This window comes from Leptinotarsa decemlineata, unplaced genomic scaffold, assembly GCF_025532065.1.
Source record: "Leptinotarsa decemlineata unplaced genomic scaffold, Ldec_3_MD MMD2_tig00001393_RagTag_RagTag, whole genome shotgun sequence".
NCBI classification, from domain to species: Eukaryota; Metazoa; Arthropoda; class Insecta; order Coleoptera; family Chrysomelidae; genus Leptinotarsa; species Leptinotarsa decemlineata.
Window position 1 is genome coordinate 5,342,637 of NW_027412562.1, and position 23,098 is coordinate 5,365,734.

Consider the following 23,098-nt stretch of genomic DNA (forward strand, 5'->3'; position numbering starts at 1 on the left):
AATTTTGTATGTTCTTCAGTTGATTACTTCTTTCATCCTTTCATGCTTACAAAAAGTGTACGATCTCGAAGATATGCCGAATAATGTATCGATCAGAAATCTGGTAAGTAATACACTGTCCAGAAAACGAACATTGAAAGAACGCCCACAGGAAATGTACATTAAAAACAAATTGGTTGAAAATAAAAAAATAATTGCCGAGTCTTTTTCCAGATACTATGCAACTATGGTTCCAAATGATTTACAAAATCAATTCAAAAATGAAATTTTATTAGGTACAAAGGATTCAAACGTTAATATGCATAGTTTTTATTTCAATCCTGTTACACCAACCGAGGTCTTCAATGTCATTACTAAAATTAAGAATAAAAATTCCACCGGAATGGACTGTCTCACTACAAAAATGATTAAATCTATAACTGAATTCATCTGTGAACCACTGGCATTCATAATCAATAAATCTGTTGGGGACGGAACTTTTCCAGACCCTCTAAAAATTGGAAAAATAGTTTCCTTATGCAAGAAAAATAACCCTCTTATAATCGATAATTATAGACCAGTAACCATTCCCAGTGTGTTGGCTAAAGTAATTGAAAAAAGTATCTGTAACAAATTATTTCTTTTTTTGTGACACACAATCAGTGTTTCACAAAAATCAGTAGCTATCAACATGGATACTACCCCGGTAAGTCGACGGAAGGAGCGGCTGCAACTTTTTTGGAGCATATTTATAACGGTATTGACAAAGGTAAATTTGTAGCTGCGCTTTTCTTTGACTTATCCAAGACATTCGACTCCATAGATTTTGATATACTCACAAACAAATCATATGCAATAGTTATTAGACGGACATTTCTTGCATGGGTAGTATCATATATGAAGTTCAGGAAATTATATGTGACATGGGATGATACGAACTCTGTTAAATTCAACGTAGACATTGGAGTTCCACAGGGCTAAGTTTTGGGACCACTAATTTTTCTGATTTATATCAATGATTTACCTCAACATTCAGGTACAAAATCAATATCACTTTTTGCCGATGATATTGCAGTCTCAGAAGGAGCTGATAGTCCTGCGGAACTACAGTCGAAACTGAACACAATGAGTCGTAAATTTACGAAATGATGTCACACAAATAAACTTATAGTCAATGCTAACAAAACGGTGTTAGTTCAATTCTTCAATACGTATGCTGTATGGTCTACGACACACATATTCCTGTAGACCCATCTATATATATATATATATATATATATATATATATATATATATATATATATATATATATATTGTCTACTTTTTGTAAAAAAAGGACTATGAAACTAATTCAAAGTGTCACAGTTACCCAACAAAAAATGGAAATCTAATTAAACTGCAGCAACATCGTACTAGATTGTTTCAAAAATCACCCTCTCTAGTAGACTCCAAGCTATTCAATTGTCTACCTTCAGATATAAAGAGTTTCCTATCAATGTCTACTTTCGAACGGAAAGTTAAAGAATACCTTTTAGAGGAATGTTTATATTCTATCAATAAGTATTTTGAGTATACTTCCAAATAATTGTAATCAATGTACTGTAATCTCTATGTTACACATCTACATATTTTTTTTACTTGACGTTTCCTATATCATTGTTAAATGACCACTTTTTTTCACCGTAGTGTGCGCTGGCCAATGACCACTCCCCACACCGTGGGGTAAGTGATCATTGGGTCCGAGAATCATGTGCCCTGAGCAAGCGCAGTGAGCCAAAAATGACAGCCTTCTGCATCTGTGTGGCTAAGATTTCTGCCTTAGTGCGGCAAGCCGGTATGATTTTAAGATTCGAGAGTAGAGAGGACATCATTCCACCAAGGACTCCAATAATCAGAACAACCATCTTGACAGAGTGATCTGGATAGAGTCTGCGGAGTTCGAAGAGAAAAATATCGATATTTTATCCGTTTTTCCTCCTCTTTTCTGACGATATTCGTCTCGCTAGGAGCTGAAAACTCTACGACAAATATCGTTTTGCTCTGGTGGTCGAGAAGGACTACATCAGGCTTATTAGCTTGTATGAGCCTGAGGGTGGGAAACGAATAGTTCCAATAAATTATTATTATTATTTCTTCTGATTTTTTTTATTTTTCAACATAGTCTCCATCTCTAAAACTCGTCCAAATAATACTAGGCGTTTTTGTCTGCAAAATAATTGTTCGCGAAGATGATTGCCTCTTCATTCGACAAACATCTCTATCCTCTGAGTGCAATTTTTAGAGAAGAGAAGTCGCTTGGGTCTAGAGCTGGTGAGTAACCGTTCTTCGTGGATTTTTGCTATGGCAACCGCTGAGGTGTGAAACGGTGCGTTGTCTTGGTGAAACACGATTTTTTTCTGCATGGCGGTTTTTCGCAAGTTCTGCCTTCAGCTTGTCAAGTAATGCTCCTGTAATGATTTTTATTTTTTGAAGATGATTGATTAAAATAACTCCATGACCATCCCATTCCTCGTTGAAAAACAGTTTTTGCTTTTTTTGAAGCTGGTTCTCCCATTACAGTCCACTGTTTGTCATGTGTCAATGTTGATTTAATATATAACAAACACATTTTTTTAACATCTTCATAACCTCTGCTATCCCCTCACTTCAATTCGGTGGTCATCCAGCACCATTCAGTGAATTTTGTAGTTGCAGTTTTTGGACGTCCTGAACGTTCATCGCCTGCCTATCTTTACTGCCATGTTCAAATTCAGCTACGCAACTGTCTTAAATGATGTTGCAGAGTACCCATCCATAGAATTCAACTCATCTTCGATTTGCGTAGGCGTACTGCCTTCAAAAACAAATACTCGATTTTGTCCATTTTCATGAAAACATTCACATCAACTCTCCTAAACGACTGCTGCATAACAACTGTGTGCAAAAAATAGCTAAAACCTTGGTGAGTAACTATCAACGGGTGAACAACGAAATTCACTAGTTTTTATTCACGAGTGTTGCTATCTTCATGATGAGGTCGAAAATTTTCAAGCCGCCCTCGTATAATAGGTAGCTGAAAAATTGAAACTTAAAATACATCAATAAGTAATAGATACACATTCATATTGGTGACATATGTGTTTGAAAGTCTAAACAGTCACTACTGGATATTATCGATGTTATCGTCGAAACTACAAAACATTTTCATTTCCAAGAGTTTTCATTCTTGAATAACAGAAATATTGAATATGAAGAACAAAAAAATCAGTACTTGATACTTTTGTTTCCTCAACCCTTTTTGTTTGTTCAACTTGTATATTATATTTTACTTCAGATGACAATAGCGCCACCAGGGTCTTCATCACCATTCCAAGGTTTCAAGCAGGTGTACCCGCTAGTTTGGGCACAGTTTCGAATGAAAACAGAAATGGCAATCCAATAATCACACCATATCCTTCGTGGGAATGGCACACAAATCCTAAACGATGCAAGGCTAACAGATTGATTTCTGTTTTTAGAGTAATGGTAAGTTATGGCTCAATAAGATAACAGAAAATATCTAATCTAGCAAGGGATTAATAAAAACTGGCGAGAACAACTGGTCTTTTCAGAGTTTCAATCAAGTACATAAAAAAATTCATTCATAATACCAATATACAGGGTGTAACAAAAGTACGTTGAAATATTCTGTTCGTTTTTTAAAAATAACTTTGGCAAACAAAAAGTAATTTGCACGTTATTTGGTACCTGGGGTTTTTTGACGTGTGAAATCATAATTTCGTATTAATTTTCATGTTCCATCTAGAGGGCGCTGCGTACCCTGTAGAAAAGTAATTTTATGGTGAAATTCTCTCAAGATTTTTAGTTGACACACTTGACATTTCTTTAAATTTTCAGATAGACGATTGTGAACGACTCTGGGTGCTGGATGCTGGAAGACTTTTGGATGAAATAATATGCCCACCTCAAATATTGGCATTTGATTTGAAAACTGTGAGTGAATAAAAATTACCAGAAATTTGAGATTTCGGTCCCCCCAAATAAACTAAAAATCCTGAATTTAACTACATTCATACAAAAATACGAAAGAGATCTGCAACACTAGTCAATGAAAGCTGGTGAATTTCGTTGTTCATCTGTTACTCACCGAACTTTCAGCCATTTTGGATTCGCACCATCATTTACCACAGTGAAATTTTGGGCAACTAAATTCAAACGTGGCCATAAGAGCTTAGGAAACGATAAACGTTCGGGACGTTCAACTGCAACTACCGAAGAAAACATCTATTCAAAATCTGACAACCCTCAGAAGTCGAAATTCGTTCGAGCTGAGGATTAACAAAGTCTTACGTTTTAACGTGTGATTCCTAACACGGGTTGGACGATAGCAAGTGAAAATAGATCGTTCATTCTAGGGCTTGAACCGCCGACCAACACGGCAGTCAATTCGAGTGAGTGAACAAAGCACCCACGTCGAACCGCCTGGCTACCGACCCACCAACATTGCCAAAGTTTATCAAATGGTGCTAGACGACCGCCGAATCAAAGTGAGAGAGATAGCAGAGATTATAAAAAACGTGTTTGTCACATATTAAATCAACATTTGGGCATGAGAAAGCTGTCCGCTCATTGGTGCCGCGCTTGCTCACGTTAGACCAAAAACGTGTTCGAATGAACATTCCCAACGCTGTGTTGGCGCAGTTTAGATGCAGTGAATCCGAGTTTTGGCGTCGATAAATTACTGTAGATGAAACTTGGACACACCATTATACGACTGAAACAAAAATAGAGTCCAAACAGTGGACTGCAAAGGGGGAACCAGCTCCAAAAAAAAGGAAAAACAGTTTTTTCGGCTGGGAAAGTGATGGCGACTTTTTTTGGAATAAGCATGGAGTTATTTCAATTGATCATCTTCAAAAGGTAAAACCATTACAGAAGCCTACTACGCATCATTACTTGACAAGGTGAAGGCCACATTTGCAGAAGAAAAAATCCTGTTCTACCAAAACAATACACCGTCTCATACCTCAGCGGTTGCGAAAATCCGCGAATTACGGTTTCACCTGCTTGATCATCTGCCTTACATAGAACACTATGTTGGAAAATTAAAAAAATTAAAAAAAAAAAAATGAAAAAAAAATGAAAAAAAAAATGAAAACATGTCTTGTATCTTTGTTAGGAAGAAAACTTTACCGTTCATCCACATTATCTAAGATACATGACGTGTCTTTCAGTTACAAACTCGATAGAGTGGCTGTAGAATCATTAAATATTGTAGATCATTTTAAGGCTCACAGAAACACTATTAAGGTTCAAAAAATGCGGGAATCTTCCGAAGAAAGTGAGAAAGCAATTAATTTCAAATTGAACTTTTCACATAGATGTGTAGATCATGCGAAGAAATTAACTTTCAGGCACAAACTGTTTCGGAATAGGACTCTTGTCTTTTTGCCACTTCAGCACCAATCTGGATAACATCACATGATAAAGCACTCAATCCATACATAAAATTCCGACCTCGTGTCACGAATGTGTTAAATCCGCTCATGTCATCAATGACAGTATGTAATTCACAATTCCACCACTTACACAAGCGGATGGTTCAACTGCAACAACAGTCATAGAAAAAGCAAATCTACTAGCAGAACAACTTGCGTCCCACTCCACAGTTGATTTTCTGGGAAAAGTACCACTCACTATTTCCACACTAGAATCCACAATGCCGGAAATTACTTTTCGACAACATCTAGTCAGGTGAATTCTGAAACACCTCAATATCAACAAGGCGTCTGGTCCTGTTGAAGTAACCGTCATCGTACTTAAAAAATGCGCAAATGGACTCGCATCAGTATTTTGCAGACTTTTCAACATGTATTACAAGAAAGGGGTTTTTTCTTCTTGGTGGAAAATTGCTCGCGTTTAGACTATTCCCTAAAAGGGCATAGTCCAGTCGCTTTGCTGTCAGTGATATCAAAAATCATGGAGACAGCCGTAAACCATCATATTATACTCAAATATTTGGAAGGCTTAAACATCTTGAGCCATCATCAATATGACTTTCGGAAACAAAGATCAACAGGCGACCTTCTTTCGTAAGTCACCCATATTTGGAATAACGCAATCGAGAAATATGGAGAGTCAAGAGCTGTAGCGCTTCATATTTCTAAGGCCTTTGACCGTGTGTGGCATGAGGGTTTGCTGGACAAACTTCGAAGTTATGGCATGTCGAATCATTTATGTGTATGGCTCTTCAGCTTCCTGAGAGAACGTTTCCTGCAAGTGGCCGTCGACGAATATCTCTCGAATACTTTTATCATTCTCCAAATTATCATTCTCCAAAGATCTATATTATCTCCAACCCTCTTTCTATTGTTTATAAACAACTGATTGGAAAAAAACAAGAATTCAATATATTGATTTGCCGACGACGTCCTTCCATTTGGACTCCAGGACATCGGCGGCAGATGCACATCTTCACCGGCAGCAGGAGGATCATGAGGATCTACAAGTAATTTGGAATCGAGGTGAGAATAACCAGGTATAATTCATTGCCACAAAAACCCTGGCATCGGTTTTCTCCAAAAAGATGAATATCTCTAAACCGGATATAATAATGTCAGGTCAGACAATTCCACTTTCTCCTTCGATAAGTTTGTTGGGGGTTGAAGTGAAATAGCAGAAGCCGCTTCTCAAAAGCTGGGAACACTGTTCCGAACCAGAAAACTGTACACACCTCAGCAACTTTTGATGCTGTATAAAGCTCAGATCAGATCTTTGGAGTATTTTTCTCATCTGTGGAGCTCCACCCCTACGCATACCCTGAAGCTGCTGGATTACATCCAGAAAAGGGCCATCCGCCTGATTGGAGACGCGAACATCACTGGCAATGTGAATAGTCTGGAACATCGAAAAAAAGTTGGAGATTTGTCTCTCTTCTATAGATACTTTCACAGGAAGTATTCAAGTGACTTGGCACATTTGATTCCACCAAGAGCGGTGCATATCAGAAATATGCGACGGACTGTGGCTGCTCATCATTTTGAGGTTCAACTAAGTACACCTCGAACTTCATTGCTCAAAAACTCTTTCATTTGAAGAACTGCATTAATGTAGAAAAAACTTCCTGAGAACGTTTTCCCAAATTAATGAATCTCCAGCGATTCAAACCCAATGTGAATCACTATTTTTGCAAAGGCACCGCTCTTAGAGGCAATTTAAGGATTTTTATATTGTGCTTGTATTTTGTACTTGAAAAAATTACATTCATTCATCAATAAGTGAATAAAAAATAATGCAAAATTCTCTATCGATCAGTATCAGTAAAATAAATATGTATTTAGATATAGCGCTACAAAAACACAAGACAATGAAACTGACAAAACTTTCGAAACAGCCCAACAGTTTGTTAGAAACACACTCTCAGAGTTGGAGCCCTCCTTTCTTTCACTGAATTAATTTCTTCGCAATTACTTAAAGCCCTTAACCATTCATATGACAACACGATGACAAAATTTGTTTTCAGAATAAACTTCTACACCGATATGAAATCCCTACGACTCAAATAGAATCCCGCTCTATTTTAGTCACACCAGTTGTGGAGATAAGAGACACGAGAAATCACTGTCAAAACACGTTCGTCTACTTGGCAGATTGTCAAACATATTCCATTATAGTGTATGACCTTCAACGACAGACTTCTTGGAGAGTGACTGATAAGACCATGTACCCGAATCCTGATTGTGGTACATTCAGCATTCAAGGTAGGCAGATATCAATATCAACACGTCTTTGGGGGATCTTGATTTTAAGAAATAGCACGGGTTATCAAATTCAAGAACTTTATCCAATAATCCTATATTCATAAGGCTGTCGTCTAATACTTTTTTCCTGACGTTTCGCAAGCACGAGTGCCTATAGATAGATATAGGCCCTATCAGCATTCTGCCCTCATTCTCTAAAATATTCGAGAAAAATGTTTCCTGTCAAATAAGGGCTTTTCATGAAGAAAACCGAATACTCCCGTACGAGCAGTCTGGGTTCCACAAAAACACGGAACACAGACTGCCCTCTTGAAAGTTATCGACGATCTTGCGAGATTCAGAGATCAATCAATCGTCACCATTTTAGTACTGTTTGATCAAAGTAAAGATTTCGATTTAGTTAATTTCGATTTACTCATCAGCAAGCTCAAGTTGATATTAGGATTCGATGACATTTCTCTTAAATGGATGTCAAGCATCCCACAGGCCGACCTCAGAGGGTCACACTGGATGATTACTCATGGTCATTCCTAAAAGAAACAATCTCAGGTGTATCGCAGGGAAGTACTTTAGAACCCTTGATGTTTTCAGTGTTTATTTTTGATTATAACACTTTCTTATCACATTGTCAAGTACATCTATACGCAGATGATATACAGTTATATTTGTCTTCTCATAACACCGATACAGAAAGTTGCGTGGCCAATATAAACACAGATTTGCACAAAACATTCCCATACTCGGAGAATCAGGGACTGAAAATCAATCCAAATAAAACTTTGGCCTTATGCATAGGGTCTCAAAGACAAATAGTAGAAACTCAGTGTAACTTTAGGCCTACTCTCGATAACGCAGCCATTGACTGGGTAGACAGTGCTTAACATCTTGTGGTAACCATACATAGCTCTTTGTCTTTCCATGAATATGTGACAAACATTTTCAAAGTATCATTCTTCAAACTCAAATCGCTATATAAATTCAAGTATCAGTTAACAGAAGAAATAAAACTCTAGTTAGTTAAAACTCTTATGTACCCCCATATCGAGTATTGTTGTTCGGTGTATTACAATTTTTTGCCGCAATATAACAAGCAGAAGTTACAACGTATACAAAATGCTTGCATGCGATTCGTATGCTGTATACCATATGGTGAACATGTCACACCATTTTTGTTAAAAATGAAGGAGGTGAATGCGAGGTGCAGAGTCCAAGTTTTGATAAAATTTTTCTGGTTCAAGTTGCTTCAAAAACTAAAACACCTAGTTATTCATATAGTTTATTAAGGCATTCTGACATACATATGATCAATTTGAGAATTCTCATTCAACATACCTAGATATACCGTACTTCCAAATTTCAAGGATGATATTCTTATATAGCCCCTTCTTATTTGAATGAAATTTTACCCCTTTCAAATCATGATATTCATCAATTCAAGATAGAAATAAAATCACAGATGCTTACTGCTCAGTGCTAATTCAAAATATTTAAAATTTAATATATGATAGTGTCATGAAATTGTTAAATCGATAAAAATAATATTAAGAATATTAAAGAGTTATTAGCAACTATATATGATCTATTATTTTTTCACTTCTCTGTCATTGTTATAATAGTAAATAAGTATTTTTATAATTATTTTCTTACACTCACTGTATAATTTATGGGAGAGGTGGAAGATAGGCTTCAGCTAACCCTTTTCCTTTCATGTCTAAATGTATTTTTTATTCATAATGAACGATATTATTATAAATTTCCACCGTAGTGTGCGCCGGTCAGGCCCTATCTCCCGAAGCCCCGATACATTCGGGAGGGCGCGCCAGCATTATCAACCAATGACCACTCCCCACACCGTGGGGTAAGTGATCATTGGGTCCGAGAATCATGTGCCCTGAGCAAGCGTAGTGAGACAAGAATGACAGCCTTCTGCATCTGTGCGGCTAAGATTTCTGCCTTAGTGCGGCAAGCCGGTATGATTTTAAGATTCGAGAGTAGAGAGGACATAATCAGAACAACCATCTTGACAGAGTGATCTGGATAGAGTTTGCGGAGTTCGAAGAGAAAATCTCGATATTTTATCCGTTTTTCCTCCTCTTTTCTGACGATATTCGTCTCGCCAGGAGCTGAAAACTCCATGACAAATATCGTTTTGGTCTGGTGGTCGAGAAAGACTACATCAGGCTTATTAGCTTGTATGGGCCTGAGGATGGGGAACGAATAGTTCCAATAAATTCGGCACTTCTCATCCTTCACAACGGATTCAATATCCTCTGGAGCGTAGGGCAACTCCGGTGTCTCGTCAATATCGTAAGAGTGCCGTAGATGGTAATATAGCACTCTTAGGGCCACGTTATGTCGATGGATATAGGCCGAGACCGCATATGCTGTACATGCTGATAGCAAGTGCATTAGGGTCTCGGGTGCCTCGCGGCAGGCCCTGCACCTTGTGTCAGGAACCTCTATACCCATCACGCGACTGCGGTAGACTAAGGTGTTGAAGGCAACATCATGGCAAGCCATGATGAACCCCTCAGTTTCCGACTTCAGCCCACTCGACCTGAGAAAAGCGAACGTCAGGCGCTTTGATAAGCCAAGGTCTCCAATGTTATTGAAGAAGACCCATGCATTGGCTTATCCTTGTGTCTCCGCAGAAGTAAGGTGATCTCTGCGGCTTTTATCTGAGCTTTTTGCTGAACGGGTTCCAACTCGGTGACAGAGTTGTAGTCACCTAGTTCAGAGTCGAAAACTATACCGAGTTTATCAGCTGCTCGGGCAGTTGCCCTAAGGAGAAATGCTCCAATTCCTGCTCTCTCATGGTCACGGACCATGCAGAGAAAGGGATCCGAACTCCTGATGACTTTACAGGCTGTATCCAGTACCATTCTGTCATGTAGACACTCCAAACTCAAAAGTCCACGGCCTCCCTATTGTCGAGGGAAGTACAACCGTGGAACAGACGATTTGGGATGCAAACTCCTATAGAGATGCATCATTTTTCGGGTCTTAACGTCGAGTTGATACTGCTCCTCCCGAGTCCACTTCACTACTCCAAACGAGTAGAGTAAGATTGGAACGGCAAGCATATTTGTTGCAGCAACTTTGTTCTTCCCCGACAGTTCCGATGACCAGATCTGTCGAAGTTTGTGCTGATACTTGCCGCGAAGATAGTTTTTCACTGCAGTTACCTCTTGTGAGTGGCGTTGATCCACCTCGAGGTAAGTATATGTCTTTTCGGCATCCAGATGGTGTAGGATGCTTCCATCTACGGGCTGCATATCCTCTCCGTAGTCCCCGCATCGTCCTTTTTTGAGATGAACCATTGCACATTTGTCTATCCCGAATTTCATACCGATAGCATGCGTGTACTCTTCCACTACCCTCAAGGCACCCTCAGGCATGAAGTTTAAGATCATCCATAAAAAATAGATGGGTGACCTTGTGCCTCCGGTTTCCGGGGGTGCCACAGTTATACCCTCGAGTATTTCTGAGCGCAACGGATAATGGCAATAGTGAGATGCAGAATAGAAGGGGACTGAGAAAATCATTCTGAAATACACCCCTTCTGAAAGTGACCCACCCTGTTTGGACTCTTGCTTGACCAGATGTTATGGTGAAGCGAGTTCGCCAAAGTGGTATCAGGTGTTCGATGCATCTCACTATGTTGTCGGGTACCGCAAGGCATCTGAGCAAATGCAAGATGAGCTCATGCGAAATCGTATCAATTGCCTTACGGTAATCGATCCAGGCCAGAGAGAGGTTACGCTTATATTGTATCGAGTCCTGCGTTACACATCTATCGATGAGCAGGTTCTCTTTACATCCACCGAATCCTCTGTTCGACCCTCTCTGCTTATATATCCGTTCGAACACTCGGTCAACTGCGGTGAGTATTCGTGTGTATAAGATGCTTGTGAACAACTTATAACACGAATTCAAGCATGTTATCGGTCTGTAATTCTTAGGAATCGACAAATCTCCGCTTTCGGGGATGAGAACGGTCCGCCCTCCGACAAACCAATCCGGAATCGGCTGCTCTCCATCCAGCCATGAGTTGATAACTCTGGCCAGATAGCGGTGGGTACTTGGTAGTTTTTTCCACCAATAAGTTTTCAGCCCATCTGGGCCTGGAGCAGCAAAGTTCTTGGAACCAATAAGGGCCCTTCGAACGTCATCCGGGGTTATCGGGTTGCGCAGTTCATTGGGCTCAGGCTGTCGAAGCTCTCTGTTTAAAGCTTCGAACTGCGCTAGGGCTGGAGTGTCTAAGTTGAGTGTCTGCGGGTGTTCATAGATATCCTTCCAGAAGGATTCCACCTGATCAGCGGTCGGCTGATCAGGTGGAATCCTTATTTTTTTTTTTTTTTTTTTTTTTTTTTCACCGTAGTGTGCGCTGGTCAGGCCCTATCTCCCGAAGCCCCGATACATTCGGGAGGGCGCGCCAGCATAATCAACCAATGACCACTCCCCACACCGTGGGGTAAGTGATCATTGGGTCCGAGAATCATGTGCCCTGAGCAAACGCAGTGAGCCAAGAATGACAGCCTTCTGCATCTGTGCGGCTAAGATTTCTGCCTTAGTGCGGCAAGCCGGTATGATTTTGAGATTTGAGAGTAGAGAAGACATCATTCCACCAAGGACTCCAATAATCAGAACGACCATCTTGATAGAGTGATCTGGATAGAGTCTGCGGACTTCGAAGAGAAAATCTCGATATTTTATCCGTTTTTCCTCCTCTTTTCTGACGATATTCGTCTCGCCAGGAGCTGAAAACTCCACGACAAATATCGTTTTGGTCTGGTGGTCGAGAAGGACTACAGCAGGCTTATTAGCTTGTATGAGCCTGAGGGTGGGAAACGAATAGTTCCAATAGATTCGGCACTTCTCGTTCCCCACAACGGATTCAATATCCCCCGAGCGTAGGGCAACACCGGTGTCTCGTCAATACCGTAAGCGTGCCGTAGATGGTAATATAGCACTCTTAGGGCCGCGTTATGTCGATGTATATAGGCCGAGACCACATATGCTGGACATGCTGATAGCAAGTGCATTAGGGTCTCGGGCGCCTCGCGGCAGGCCCTGCACCTTGTGTCAGGAACCTCTATACCCATCACGCGACTGCGGTAGACTAAGGTGTTGAAGACACCATCCTGGCAAGCCATGATGAACCCCTCAGTTTCCGACTTCAGCCCACTCGACCTGAGAAAAGCGAACGTCAGGCGCTTTGATAAGCCAAGGTCTTCAATGTTATTGAAGAAGACCCCATGCATCGGCTTATCCCTGTGTCTCCGCAGAAGTAAGGTGATCTCTGCGGCTTTTATCTGAGCTTTTTGCTGAACGGGTTCCAACAACGTGACAGAGTTGTAGTCACCTCGTTCAGAGTCGAAAACTATACCGAGTTCATCAGCTGCTCGAGCAGCTGCCCTAAGGAGAAATGCTCCAATTCCTGCTCTCTCATGGTCACGGACCATGCAGAGAAGGGGATCCGAACTCCTGACGACTTTACAGGCTGTATCCAGTACCATTCTGTCATGTAGACACTCCAATCTCAAAAGTCCACGACCTCCCTGTTGTCGGGGGAAGTACAACCGTGGAACGGACGATTTGGGATGCAAACTCCTATAGAGATGCATCATTTTTCGGGTCCTTACGTCGAGTTGATACAGCTCCTCCCGAGTCCACTTCACTACTCCAAAGGAGTGGAGTAAGATTGGAACGGCAAGCATATTTGTTGCAGCTACTTTGTTCTTCCCCGACAGTTCCGATGACCAGATCTGTCGAAGTTTGTGCTGATACTTGCCGCGGAGAGAGTTTTTCACTGCAGTTACCTCTTGTGAGTGGCGTTGTTCCACCCCGAGGTAAGTATACGTCTCTCCGGCATCCAGATGGTGTAGGATGCTTCCATCTACGAGCTGCACATCCTCTCCGTAGTCCCCGCATCGTCCTCTTTTGAGATGAACCATTGCACATTTGTCTATCCCGAATTTCATACCGATAGCATGCGTGTACTCTTCCACCACCCTCAAGGACTGATAGAGATCCTTCTCTCCAGAGGCATAAAGTTTAAGATCATCCATATAAAACAGATGGGTGACCTTGTGCCTCCGGTTTCCGGGGGTGCCACAGTTATATCCTCGAGTCTTTCTGAGCGCAACGGATAATGGCAATAGAAAGATGCAGAATAGAAGGGGGCTGAGGGAATCACCCTGAAATACACCCCTTCTGAAAGAGACCCACCTTGTTTGAACTCTTGCTTGACCAGATGTTATGGTGAAGCGAGTTCGCCAAAGTGGTGTCAGTTGTTCAATGCATCTCACTATGCTGTCGGGTACCGCAAGGCATCTGAGCAAATGCAAGATGAGCTCATGCGAAATTGTATCAAATGCCTTACGGTAATCGATCCAGGCCATAGAGAGGTTACGCTTATATTGTATCGAGTCCTGCGTTACACATCTATCGATGAGCAGGTTCTCTTTACATCCAGCGACTCCTCTCTTCGACCCTCTCTGCTCATATATCCGTCCGAACACTCGGTCAACTGCGGTGAGTATTCGTGTGTATAAGATGCTTGTAAACAACTTATAACACGAATTCAAGCATGTTATCGGTCTGTAATTCTTAGGAATCGACAAATCTCCGCTTTTGGGGATAAGAACGGTCCGCCCCTCGACAAACCAATCCGGAATCGGCTGCTCTCCATCGAGCCATGAGTTGAAAACTCTGGCCAGATGGTGGTGGGTACTTGGTAGTTTTTTCCACCAATAAGTGTTCAGCCCATCTGGGCCTGGAGCAGCAAAGTTCTTGGAACCAACGAGGGCCCTTCGAACATCATCCGGGGTTATCGGGTTGCGCAGTTCATTGGGCTCAGGCTGTCGAAGCTCTCTGTTGAAAGCTTCGAACTGCGCTAGGGCTGGAGTGTCTAAGTTGAGTGGCTGCGGGTGTTCATAGATATCCTTCCAGAAGGATTCCACCTGATCAGCGGTCGGCGGATTATCCACAACACGTGGAGGCTCTTGGAATAAGCGAGAAGGTTTCTCGCGGAACCTAAGGTTTTCCGCGATACTTCTCGCTCGCCTCACTAGTGACTTCTTAGCAGCCACTAGCATTCGTATCCTATCAAGGCAGTGCTGTTTGGTGGTCAGCAGCACGCCTTGGCTCAAAGTGTGATGGATACGTCGTAGATTGGCGGCTATTCGCCGCACTGCGGGCGTGAAAGGCCTGTTGGCTGCCCTGTAATCCATCACACATTGGATACGAGACGCGTGTTGTCTCGCCGACGTGATTTTAGCCTCCATCTTGTGTACACGCCGTTCAATTTTCCGAACCGCAAGGCCGGGATTTCGTCCTTCCGATTCGGAAAGCGATTGGACGACGTTATACACGGCGGTGTTGATTTGCCAGATGTCAGCCTCTTCTGTTAGAACACTATGAACCTCCGCATCCAAACGAGCCAGTTCTTGTGGCTTCAGGGGCTTAATCCTGTGGAGCGCCCTGCGTGTTCTGATTGTCGTCTCCATTGGTGGTATGGTGCTGGTCTCCTCTCCAGCCGTGCCAACGGGTGGTAGAACTGCCACTTCCACCACTTCGTTAGCAGGCTGGAAAGGAGCTATATAGCCCTGCCGCCGAAGATAGGATACGTAATCCCTAAGGTTTTGGGCGGAAAAGGCGGCATGCTCCGGATGTGTTTCACACCACAGAGCATGCAATCTCGCCATGTACCCTCTTCGCGCGGGCTCACTACTCTCGTAGCAATGCATAAGGCTATCTCTTAGTTCATGCGTCCACTCAAAACGTCCGTTTTCATTGCCAGGGTTATCATCAGTAGGCAAATCATCGTTTTGGGCCCCACCACCTTGCCTCTGACCCCTCCGAGCGGGTCGATTGTGGGGGCCCCTTCCTTGATTATTGGGAACCAAGTGTTGGGTCCACCGGGTGGTTAGCCCTGTGGACCCACGGCCGGCACCGGAGGAAGAATAGAGTTCTCCTTCCCGGGTGCGCCTGGGCTGCCGGTCCGGTTTTGCACCAGTTGCTCGGGTAAGTGGTGTCGCAACTCACCAAAGGCCAAGGGTGTTAGTGGCCATCCCTTATCATTATTATCAATTTTTTTTTTTTTTTTTTTTTTTTTTTTTTTTTTTTTTTTTTTTTTTTTTTTTTTTTTTTTTTTTCACCGTAGTGTGCGCTGGTCAGGCCCTATCCCCCGAAGCCCCGATACATTCGGGAGGGCGCGCCAGCATAATCAACCAATGACCACTCCCCACACCGTGAGGTAAGTGATCATTGGGTCCGAGAATCATGTGCCCTGAGCAAACGCAGTGAGCCAAGAATGACAGCCTTCTGCATCTGTGCGGCTAAGATTTCTGCCTTAGTGCGGCAAGCCGGTATGATTTTGAGATTCGAGAGTAGAGAAGACATCATTCCACCAAGGACTCCAATAATCAGAACGACCATCTTGACAGAGTGATCTGGATAGAGTCTGCGGAGTTCGAAGAGAAAATCTCGATATTTTATCCGTTTTTCCTCCTCTTTTCTGACGATATTCGTCTCGCCAGGAGCTGAAAACTCCATGACAAATATCGTTTTGGTCTGGTGGTCGAGAAGGACTACATCAGGCTTATTAGCTTGTATGAGCCTGAGGGTGGGGAACGAATAGTTCCAATAAATTCGACACTTCTCGTTCCCCACAACGGATTCAATATCCCCCGGAGCGTAGGGCAACACCGGTGTCTCGTCAATACCGTAAGAGTGCCGTAGATGGTAATATAGCACTCTTAGGGCCGCGTTATGTCGATGGATATAGGCCGAGACCGCATATGCTGGACATGCTGATAGCAAGTGCATTAGGGTCTCGGGCGCCTCGCGGCAGGCCCTGCATCTTGTGTCAGGAACCTCTATACCCATCACGCGACTGCGGTAGACTAAGGTGTTGAAGACACCATCCTGGCAAGCCATGATGAACCCCTCAGTTTCCGACTTCAGCCCACTCGACCTGAGAAAAGCGAACGTCAGGCGCTTTGATAAGCCAAGGTCTTCAATGTTATTGAAGAAGACCCCATGCATCGGCTTATCCCTGTGTCTCTGCAGAAGTAAGGTGATCTCTGCGGCTTTTATCTGAGCTTTTTGCTGAACGGGTTCCAACTCGGTGACAGAGTTGTAGTCACCTCGTTCAGAGTCGAAAACTATACCGAGTTCATCAGCTGCTCGAGCAGCTGCCCTAAGGAGAAATGCTCCAATTCCTGCTCTCTCATGGTCTCGGACCATGCAGAGAAGGGGATCCGAACTCCTGACGACTTTACAGGCTGTATCCAGTACCATTCTGTCATGTAGACACTCCAAACTCAAAAGTCCACGACCTCCCTGTTGTCGGGGGAAGTACAACCGTGGAACGGATGATTTGGGATGCAAACTCCTATAGAGATGCATCATTTTTCGGGTCCTTACGTCGAGTTGATACAGCTCCTCCCGAGTCCACTTCACTACTCCAAAGGAGTAGAGTAAGATTGGAACGGCAAGCATATTTGTTGCAGCTACTTTGTTCTTCCCCGACAGTTCCGATGACCAGATCTGTCGAAGTTTGTGCTGATACTTGCCGCGGAGAGAGTTTTTCACTGCAGTTACCTCTTGTGAGTGGCGTTGTTCCACCCCGAGGTAAGTATACGTCTCTCCGGCATCCAGATGGTGTAGGATGCTTCCATCTACGAGCTGCACATCCTCTCCGTAGTCCCCGCATCGTCCTCTTTTGAGATGAACCATTGCACATTTGTCTATCCCGAATTTCATACCGATAGCATGCGTGTACTCTTCCACCACCCTCAAGGACTGATAGAGATCCTTCTCTCCAGAGGCATAAAGTTTAAGATCATCCATATAAAACAGATGGGTGACCTTGTGCCTCCGGTTTCCGGGGGTGCCACAGTTATACCCTCGAGTCTTTCTGAGCGCAACGGATAATGGCAATAGTGAGATGCAGAATAGAAGGGGGCTGAGGGAATCACCCTGAAATACACCCCTTCTGAAAGTGACCCACCCTGTTTGAACTCTTGCTTGACCAGATGTTATGGTGAAGCGAGTTCGCCAAAGTGGTGTCAGTTGTTCAATGCATCTCACTATGTTGTCGGGTACCGCAAGGCATCTGAGCAAATGCAAGATGAGCTCATGCGAAATTGTATCAAATGCCTTACGGTAATCGATCCAGGCCATAGAGAGGTTACGCTTATATTGTATCGAGTCCTGCGTTACACATCTATCGATGAGCAGGTTCTCTTTACATCCAGCGACTCCTCTCTTCGACCCTCTCTGCTCATATATCCGTTCGAACACTCGGTCAACTGCGGTGAGTATTCGTGTGTATAAGATGCTTGTAAACAACTTATAACACGAATTCAAGCATGTTATCGGTCTGTAATTCTTAGGAATCGACAAATCTCCGCTTTTGGGGATAAGAACGGTCCGCCCCTCGACAAACCAATCCGGAATCGGCTGCTCTCCATCGAGCCATGAGTTGAAAACTCTGGCCAGATGGTGGTGGGTACTTGGTAGTTTTTTCCACCAATAAGTGTTCAGCCCATCTGGGCCTGGAGCAGCAAAGTTCTTGGAACCAACGAGGGCCCTTCGAACGTCATCCGGGGTTATCGGGTTGCGCAGTTCATTGGGCTCAGGCTGTCGAAGCTCTCTGTTGAAAGCTTCGAACTGCGCTAGGGCTGGAGTGTCTAAGTTGAGTGGCTGCGGGTGTTCATAGATATCCTTCCAGAAGGATTCCACCTGATCAGCGGTCGGCGGATTATCCACAACACGTGGAGGCTCTTGGAATAAGCGAGAAGGTTTCTCGCGGAACCTAAGATTTTCCGCGATACTTCTCGCTCGCCTCACTAGTGACTTCTTAGCAGCCACTAGCATTCGTATCCTATCAAGGCAGTGCTGTTTGGTGGTCAGCAGCACGCCTTGGCTCAAAGTGTGATGGATACGTCGTAGATTGGCGGCTATTCGCCGCACTGCGGGCGTGAAAGGCCTGTTGGCTGCCCTGTAATCCATCACACATTGGATACGAGACGCGTGTTGTCTCGCCGACGTGATTTTAGCCTCCATCTTGTGTACACGCCGTTCAATCTTCCGAACCGCAAGGCCGGGATTTCGTCCTTCCGATTCGGAAAGCGATTGAACGACGTTATACACGGCGGTGTTGATTTGCCAGATGTCAGCCTCTTCTGTTAGAACACTATGAACCTCCGCATCCAAACGAGCCAGTTCTTGTGGCTTCAGGGGCTTGATCCTGTGGAGCGCCCTGCGTGTTCTGATTGTCGTCTCCATTGGTGGTATGGTGCTGGTCTCCTCCCCAGCCGTGCCAACGGGTGGTAGAACTGCCACTTCCACCACTTCGTTAGCAGGCTGGAAAGGAGCTATATAGCCCTGCCGCCGAAGATAGGATACGTAATCCCTAAGGTTTTGGGCGGAAAAGGCGGCATGCTCCGGATGTGTTTCACACCACAGAGCATGCAATCTCGCCATGTACCCTCTTCGCGCGGGCTCACTACTCTCGTAGCAATGCATAAGGCTATCTCTTAGTTCATGCGTCCACTCAAAACGTCCGTTTTCATTGCCAGGGTTGTCATCAGTAGGCAAATCATCGTTTTGGGCCCCACCACCTTGCCTCTGACCCCTCCGAGCGGGTCGATTGTGGGGGCCCCTTCCTTGATTATTGGGAACCAAGTGTTGGGTCCACCGGGTGGTTAGCCCTGTGGACCCACGGCCGGCACCGGAGGAAGAATAGAGTTCTCCTTCCCGGGTGCGCCTGGGCTGCCGGTCCGGTTTTGCACCAGTTGCTCGGGTAAGTGGTGTCGCAACTCACCAAAGGCCAAGGGTGTTAGTGGCCATCCCTGCTTATTTATTATCATTATTATTATTATTATTATTATTATTATTATTATTATTATTATTATTATTATTATTACATTACTGATTGAAATTACTTCAATGTTTTTAACTTCATTAGCATATGATTTCCAGGTGACAGTTTTGATTTGATGGATGGTGTGCTGGGAATGAGTTTATCACCTGCTTCACTAGGAGGAGATAGGAAACTGTTCTATCATGCGATGTCCAGCTCAACTGAAAACTGGGTGTACACTTCGTATCTCAGAAACCAAACTCGTTTCAGCGAGAATCCGGAATCATCCCCAGAAATATTCAATGTAAGATTTAACAATCATATCCCATCTGAATATAGATTTTCATTGAAATCATTTTTAATGAATCTCCGCAAGAATATAATTTCTTCTAGTTGATGAATGATTGTTACTGGAAAAAATGAATGAGGCATCAATATTTATTGGCCTGCTCATTTTTCATCGACTAGATTGATTTGTCCAATACATTGCTTAGTAATATCCTTGACCTGACGCTTCTCTCGCTCATTTTTCTTGAAGGACTTCTTTCCATCAACTCATTCATAAGCCAGTTTTCTGCTCATCTTGAATTTCCATAACTATTGATGTAATTGACCACTCACATAGTTTTTCCCCTGTTGTCTTCATTTGGAATTCCGTTCTTTCTTGTCATCTAGCAGTGCCTTTTTTTGTATCACAGCTGCACAACAGCTCTTTTGAAAAGTGTAGATGATTTGCATCAATCAATCGACAATATAAAACTTTGTTTTTGAGTAATGCTGTACAACTCTCAATCATTTGATCACATTAACAACTCCCTACTTCTGGCAATACTGAAATACCTGGGCAGTGGTAACACTGCTCAGAAAAAACCTGCTCAACCGTTCTCAGTATGGCATACTCGATAGCACAAAAATTGATCACTCTCAAAATGAATAATAGGGTAACTCAAGGATCGATTTTAGACCCGTTTCTCTTGGTTTCTATTATTTTCAGTTCTCACAGTGCCCTCTTCATACTTCCATGCATTGTTACGCCGTCAATACATAGTTGTATTTAGAATTCGATGAGAACTCGCTCAATACTGCTCTTGATCAAAGAGTCATGATCTGCACACTATGATAACTGAATCAAGTGAATACTGTCTTTCTGTAGACCATCTAAATCTTATGTGATGCTCTTTGCTGGGCCAATTGCAAAGAATCGTTGTAGCGATTGATTAATATTTCCATCGATGGGGTTCAACTCGAAAAATGCTGGCCTTCATCTCGATAATTTTCTGCGATTCACTACACGCCTGTCTCAGATTCTCAAAAAATTAATCCAAAACTAGTAAACGCGAGTAAACATCTTTTGAACAAAAAAAGTTAAATAGTATTCTGCGACGTACTGGTACTATCTCATGTTAATTGTGCAGATACTGTTTATGATTCGAGACATTCGAAATCTGATAGGCAGAATTAGTACATAAGTCTCATCATAGGCGCAAGGAGAGCTGAACATGTGTCTCAATACTTGGTACAAATTGGGTGGCTGAACATGGATGCTGGACAGACACTGCATTCTACTACTATATTCCATAAGGTAATATCAACTGGAAAACCTGCTTAACTGCTATTAACTGAATTGTCCTTGAGAATCGATATACGTAATCTGAATTTGAGTTTGAAACATTTTTTGACTGCACCTTAACCTGAAACCTTTTTTTTAGAGGCTCTTTTTCCTATAACATTACAAGCTTGTTTAATCGGCTACCCATCGAATTGAAATCACTACCAACACTCAGTTTCAAAAAAAGTCGGAAGAAATATATGTTTCAATTCAGTTCTTTTCTTTTATAATAATGATCAGTTGATACCCATATCTAATATTCATTCACCATGCATACGTAGAAAATAATAACATTATCGTTGTATTTATTGAATTTATTTCATGTTTATGGCTCGACTTTTCACATGTGAGGGTTTAAATTCTCATCTATTCGTTTTTCGCCTCTTCTTCTTGCTCTATTTGCATTTCTCCCTTCCATTTTTCTTCAAGTTTAACTGCAGAATATTTTGAATTGATATGATTCGGCAGTTACTAGTTCGATGGAAAAGCAATTCATTATTTCGGTTACGGTACATATTTTAACAAAATACCGAAACACGTCAAATTTAAATAATAATTTGACATACTTCAACAGAAAAATGCTACCCCTACCTTCAACGCCTGTCGAATGACAGGTACAACCCCCAATTTTTTCAATGGGAAGCATAGGCTTGTGATATATCGTTTAAAAAGTCTTTTCATTCTCTATTCAAAATTGTTATCGCTTTCAAGTTTATTGCAACAATTAAGGTAAAATGAATAAAATCATGTTGTTACCGGAATTAGATAAAATACACTCAAAACTTATTGCAATATACTCAAAACTTATTTCATGTTGAGGTGCTGATACTGAGAAAGTAAGCAGAAACCATAGCGATGTTATTTTCAAATGGTATCCTCTAAAAAACTGTAAATAATTTCCGTGGCAATGTTAGTTGGAAACGCTTTGTCAACTTGTTTTGTATGTTACAATATTAGTTGTCAGTATTTTAAGTTTTAAGTTCGTTAACTTCAAGTCTGACAAATAGTTAGATTAACGGAAATGCATAAAATAACAGTTTTACATATGACACAACACAACAAAAAAATATTTTTTGAATGTTTCCTACAGTAAATTAGTCAATTTCTACTAATTTTGGGGTGATAAAAACGAATATAACAATGAAAAATTTTTATTAGCTCTGGTTTTTGAGATACACAGTACTTAATCTTAAAGAGTAGTTATACTATACGTGAAAAGTGAAAGTACATAAAACAATATTGTTATGTTTCTTTTAGAATATTTTAAGTACAAAATCAATAAAAAAAAAACATTATTCTTAGTATTTTGACAAATAAAAGAAGTTTGTACCACCAAATTTCAATTAAGTCCATCCGATCCATTGTGAGATCGCTGTCGTTTAGCTTGTCTTTTATAAAACACTTCTGGAGCATCCCTACACACAGACCAGCAGTAGTCTGCAAGCATTGCTTCATTCCAACGGCCCTGATATCTCTGTTCCATTAAGGCAATGTCTTGATGAAATCTTTTTCCATGTTCGTCACTCACAGCTCCACAGTTTTGTGGGAAGAAATTAAGATGAGAGTGAAGAAAATGAATTTTTAAGGACATGTTGCATCCAAGTTGGTGGTAAGCTTGAAGAAGCTCTTTAACCAATGCTGTGAAGTTATCATCTCTTTTGTTACCTAAAAACCCATGTACAACCCCCTTAAAGACTTCCCAGGCTCTCTTTTCATTTCCTGTTAAAATCATGTCAAAAGCAGGATCATTTACGATTTCACGCATTTGAGGCCCAATAAAGATGCCTTCCTTGACTTTAGCATCACTCAACCTGGGAAACTTTGCTCTCAAGTACTTAAAAGCTTGTCCTTCCTGGTCCATGGCCTTCACAAAGTTTTTCATTAGTCCCTACTTAA

At 42.1% G+C, this 23,098-nt stretch overlaps 1 protein-coding gene across 2 annotated transcripts in view; it reads left to right on the forward strand.

The window, feature by feature from the left end:
• The window catches only part of LOC111512764 (major royal jelly protein 9), a 44,333-nt gene that overhangs the window by 14,774 nt on the left and 6,461 nt on the right, over positions 1-23,098 (forward strand). For both annotated transcript variants that reach the window (XM_074175882.1, XM_023168916.2), the window contains 4 exons: positions 3,293-3,483; positions 3,856-3,951; positions 7,481-7,718; positions 19,713-19,897. In XM_074175882.1, the coding sequence (XP_074031983.1) occupies positions 3,293-3,483; positions 3,856-3,951; positions 7,481-7,718; positions 19,713-19,897 (710 nt within the window). The remainder of the gene's footprint in view (positions 1-3,292; positions 3,484-3,855; positions 3,952-7,480; positions 7,719-19,712; positions 19,898-23,098) is intronic.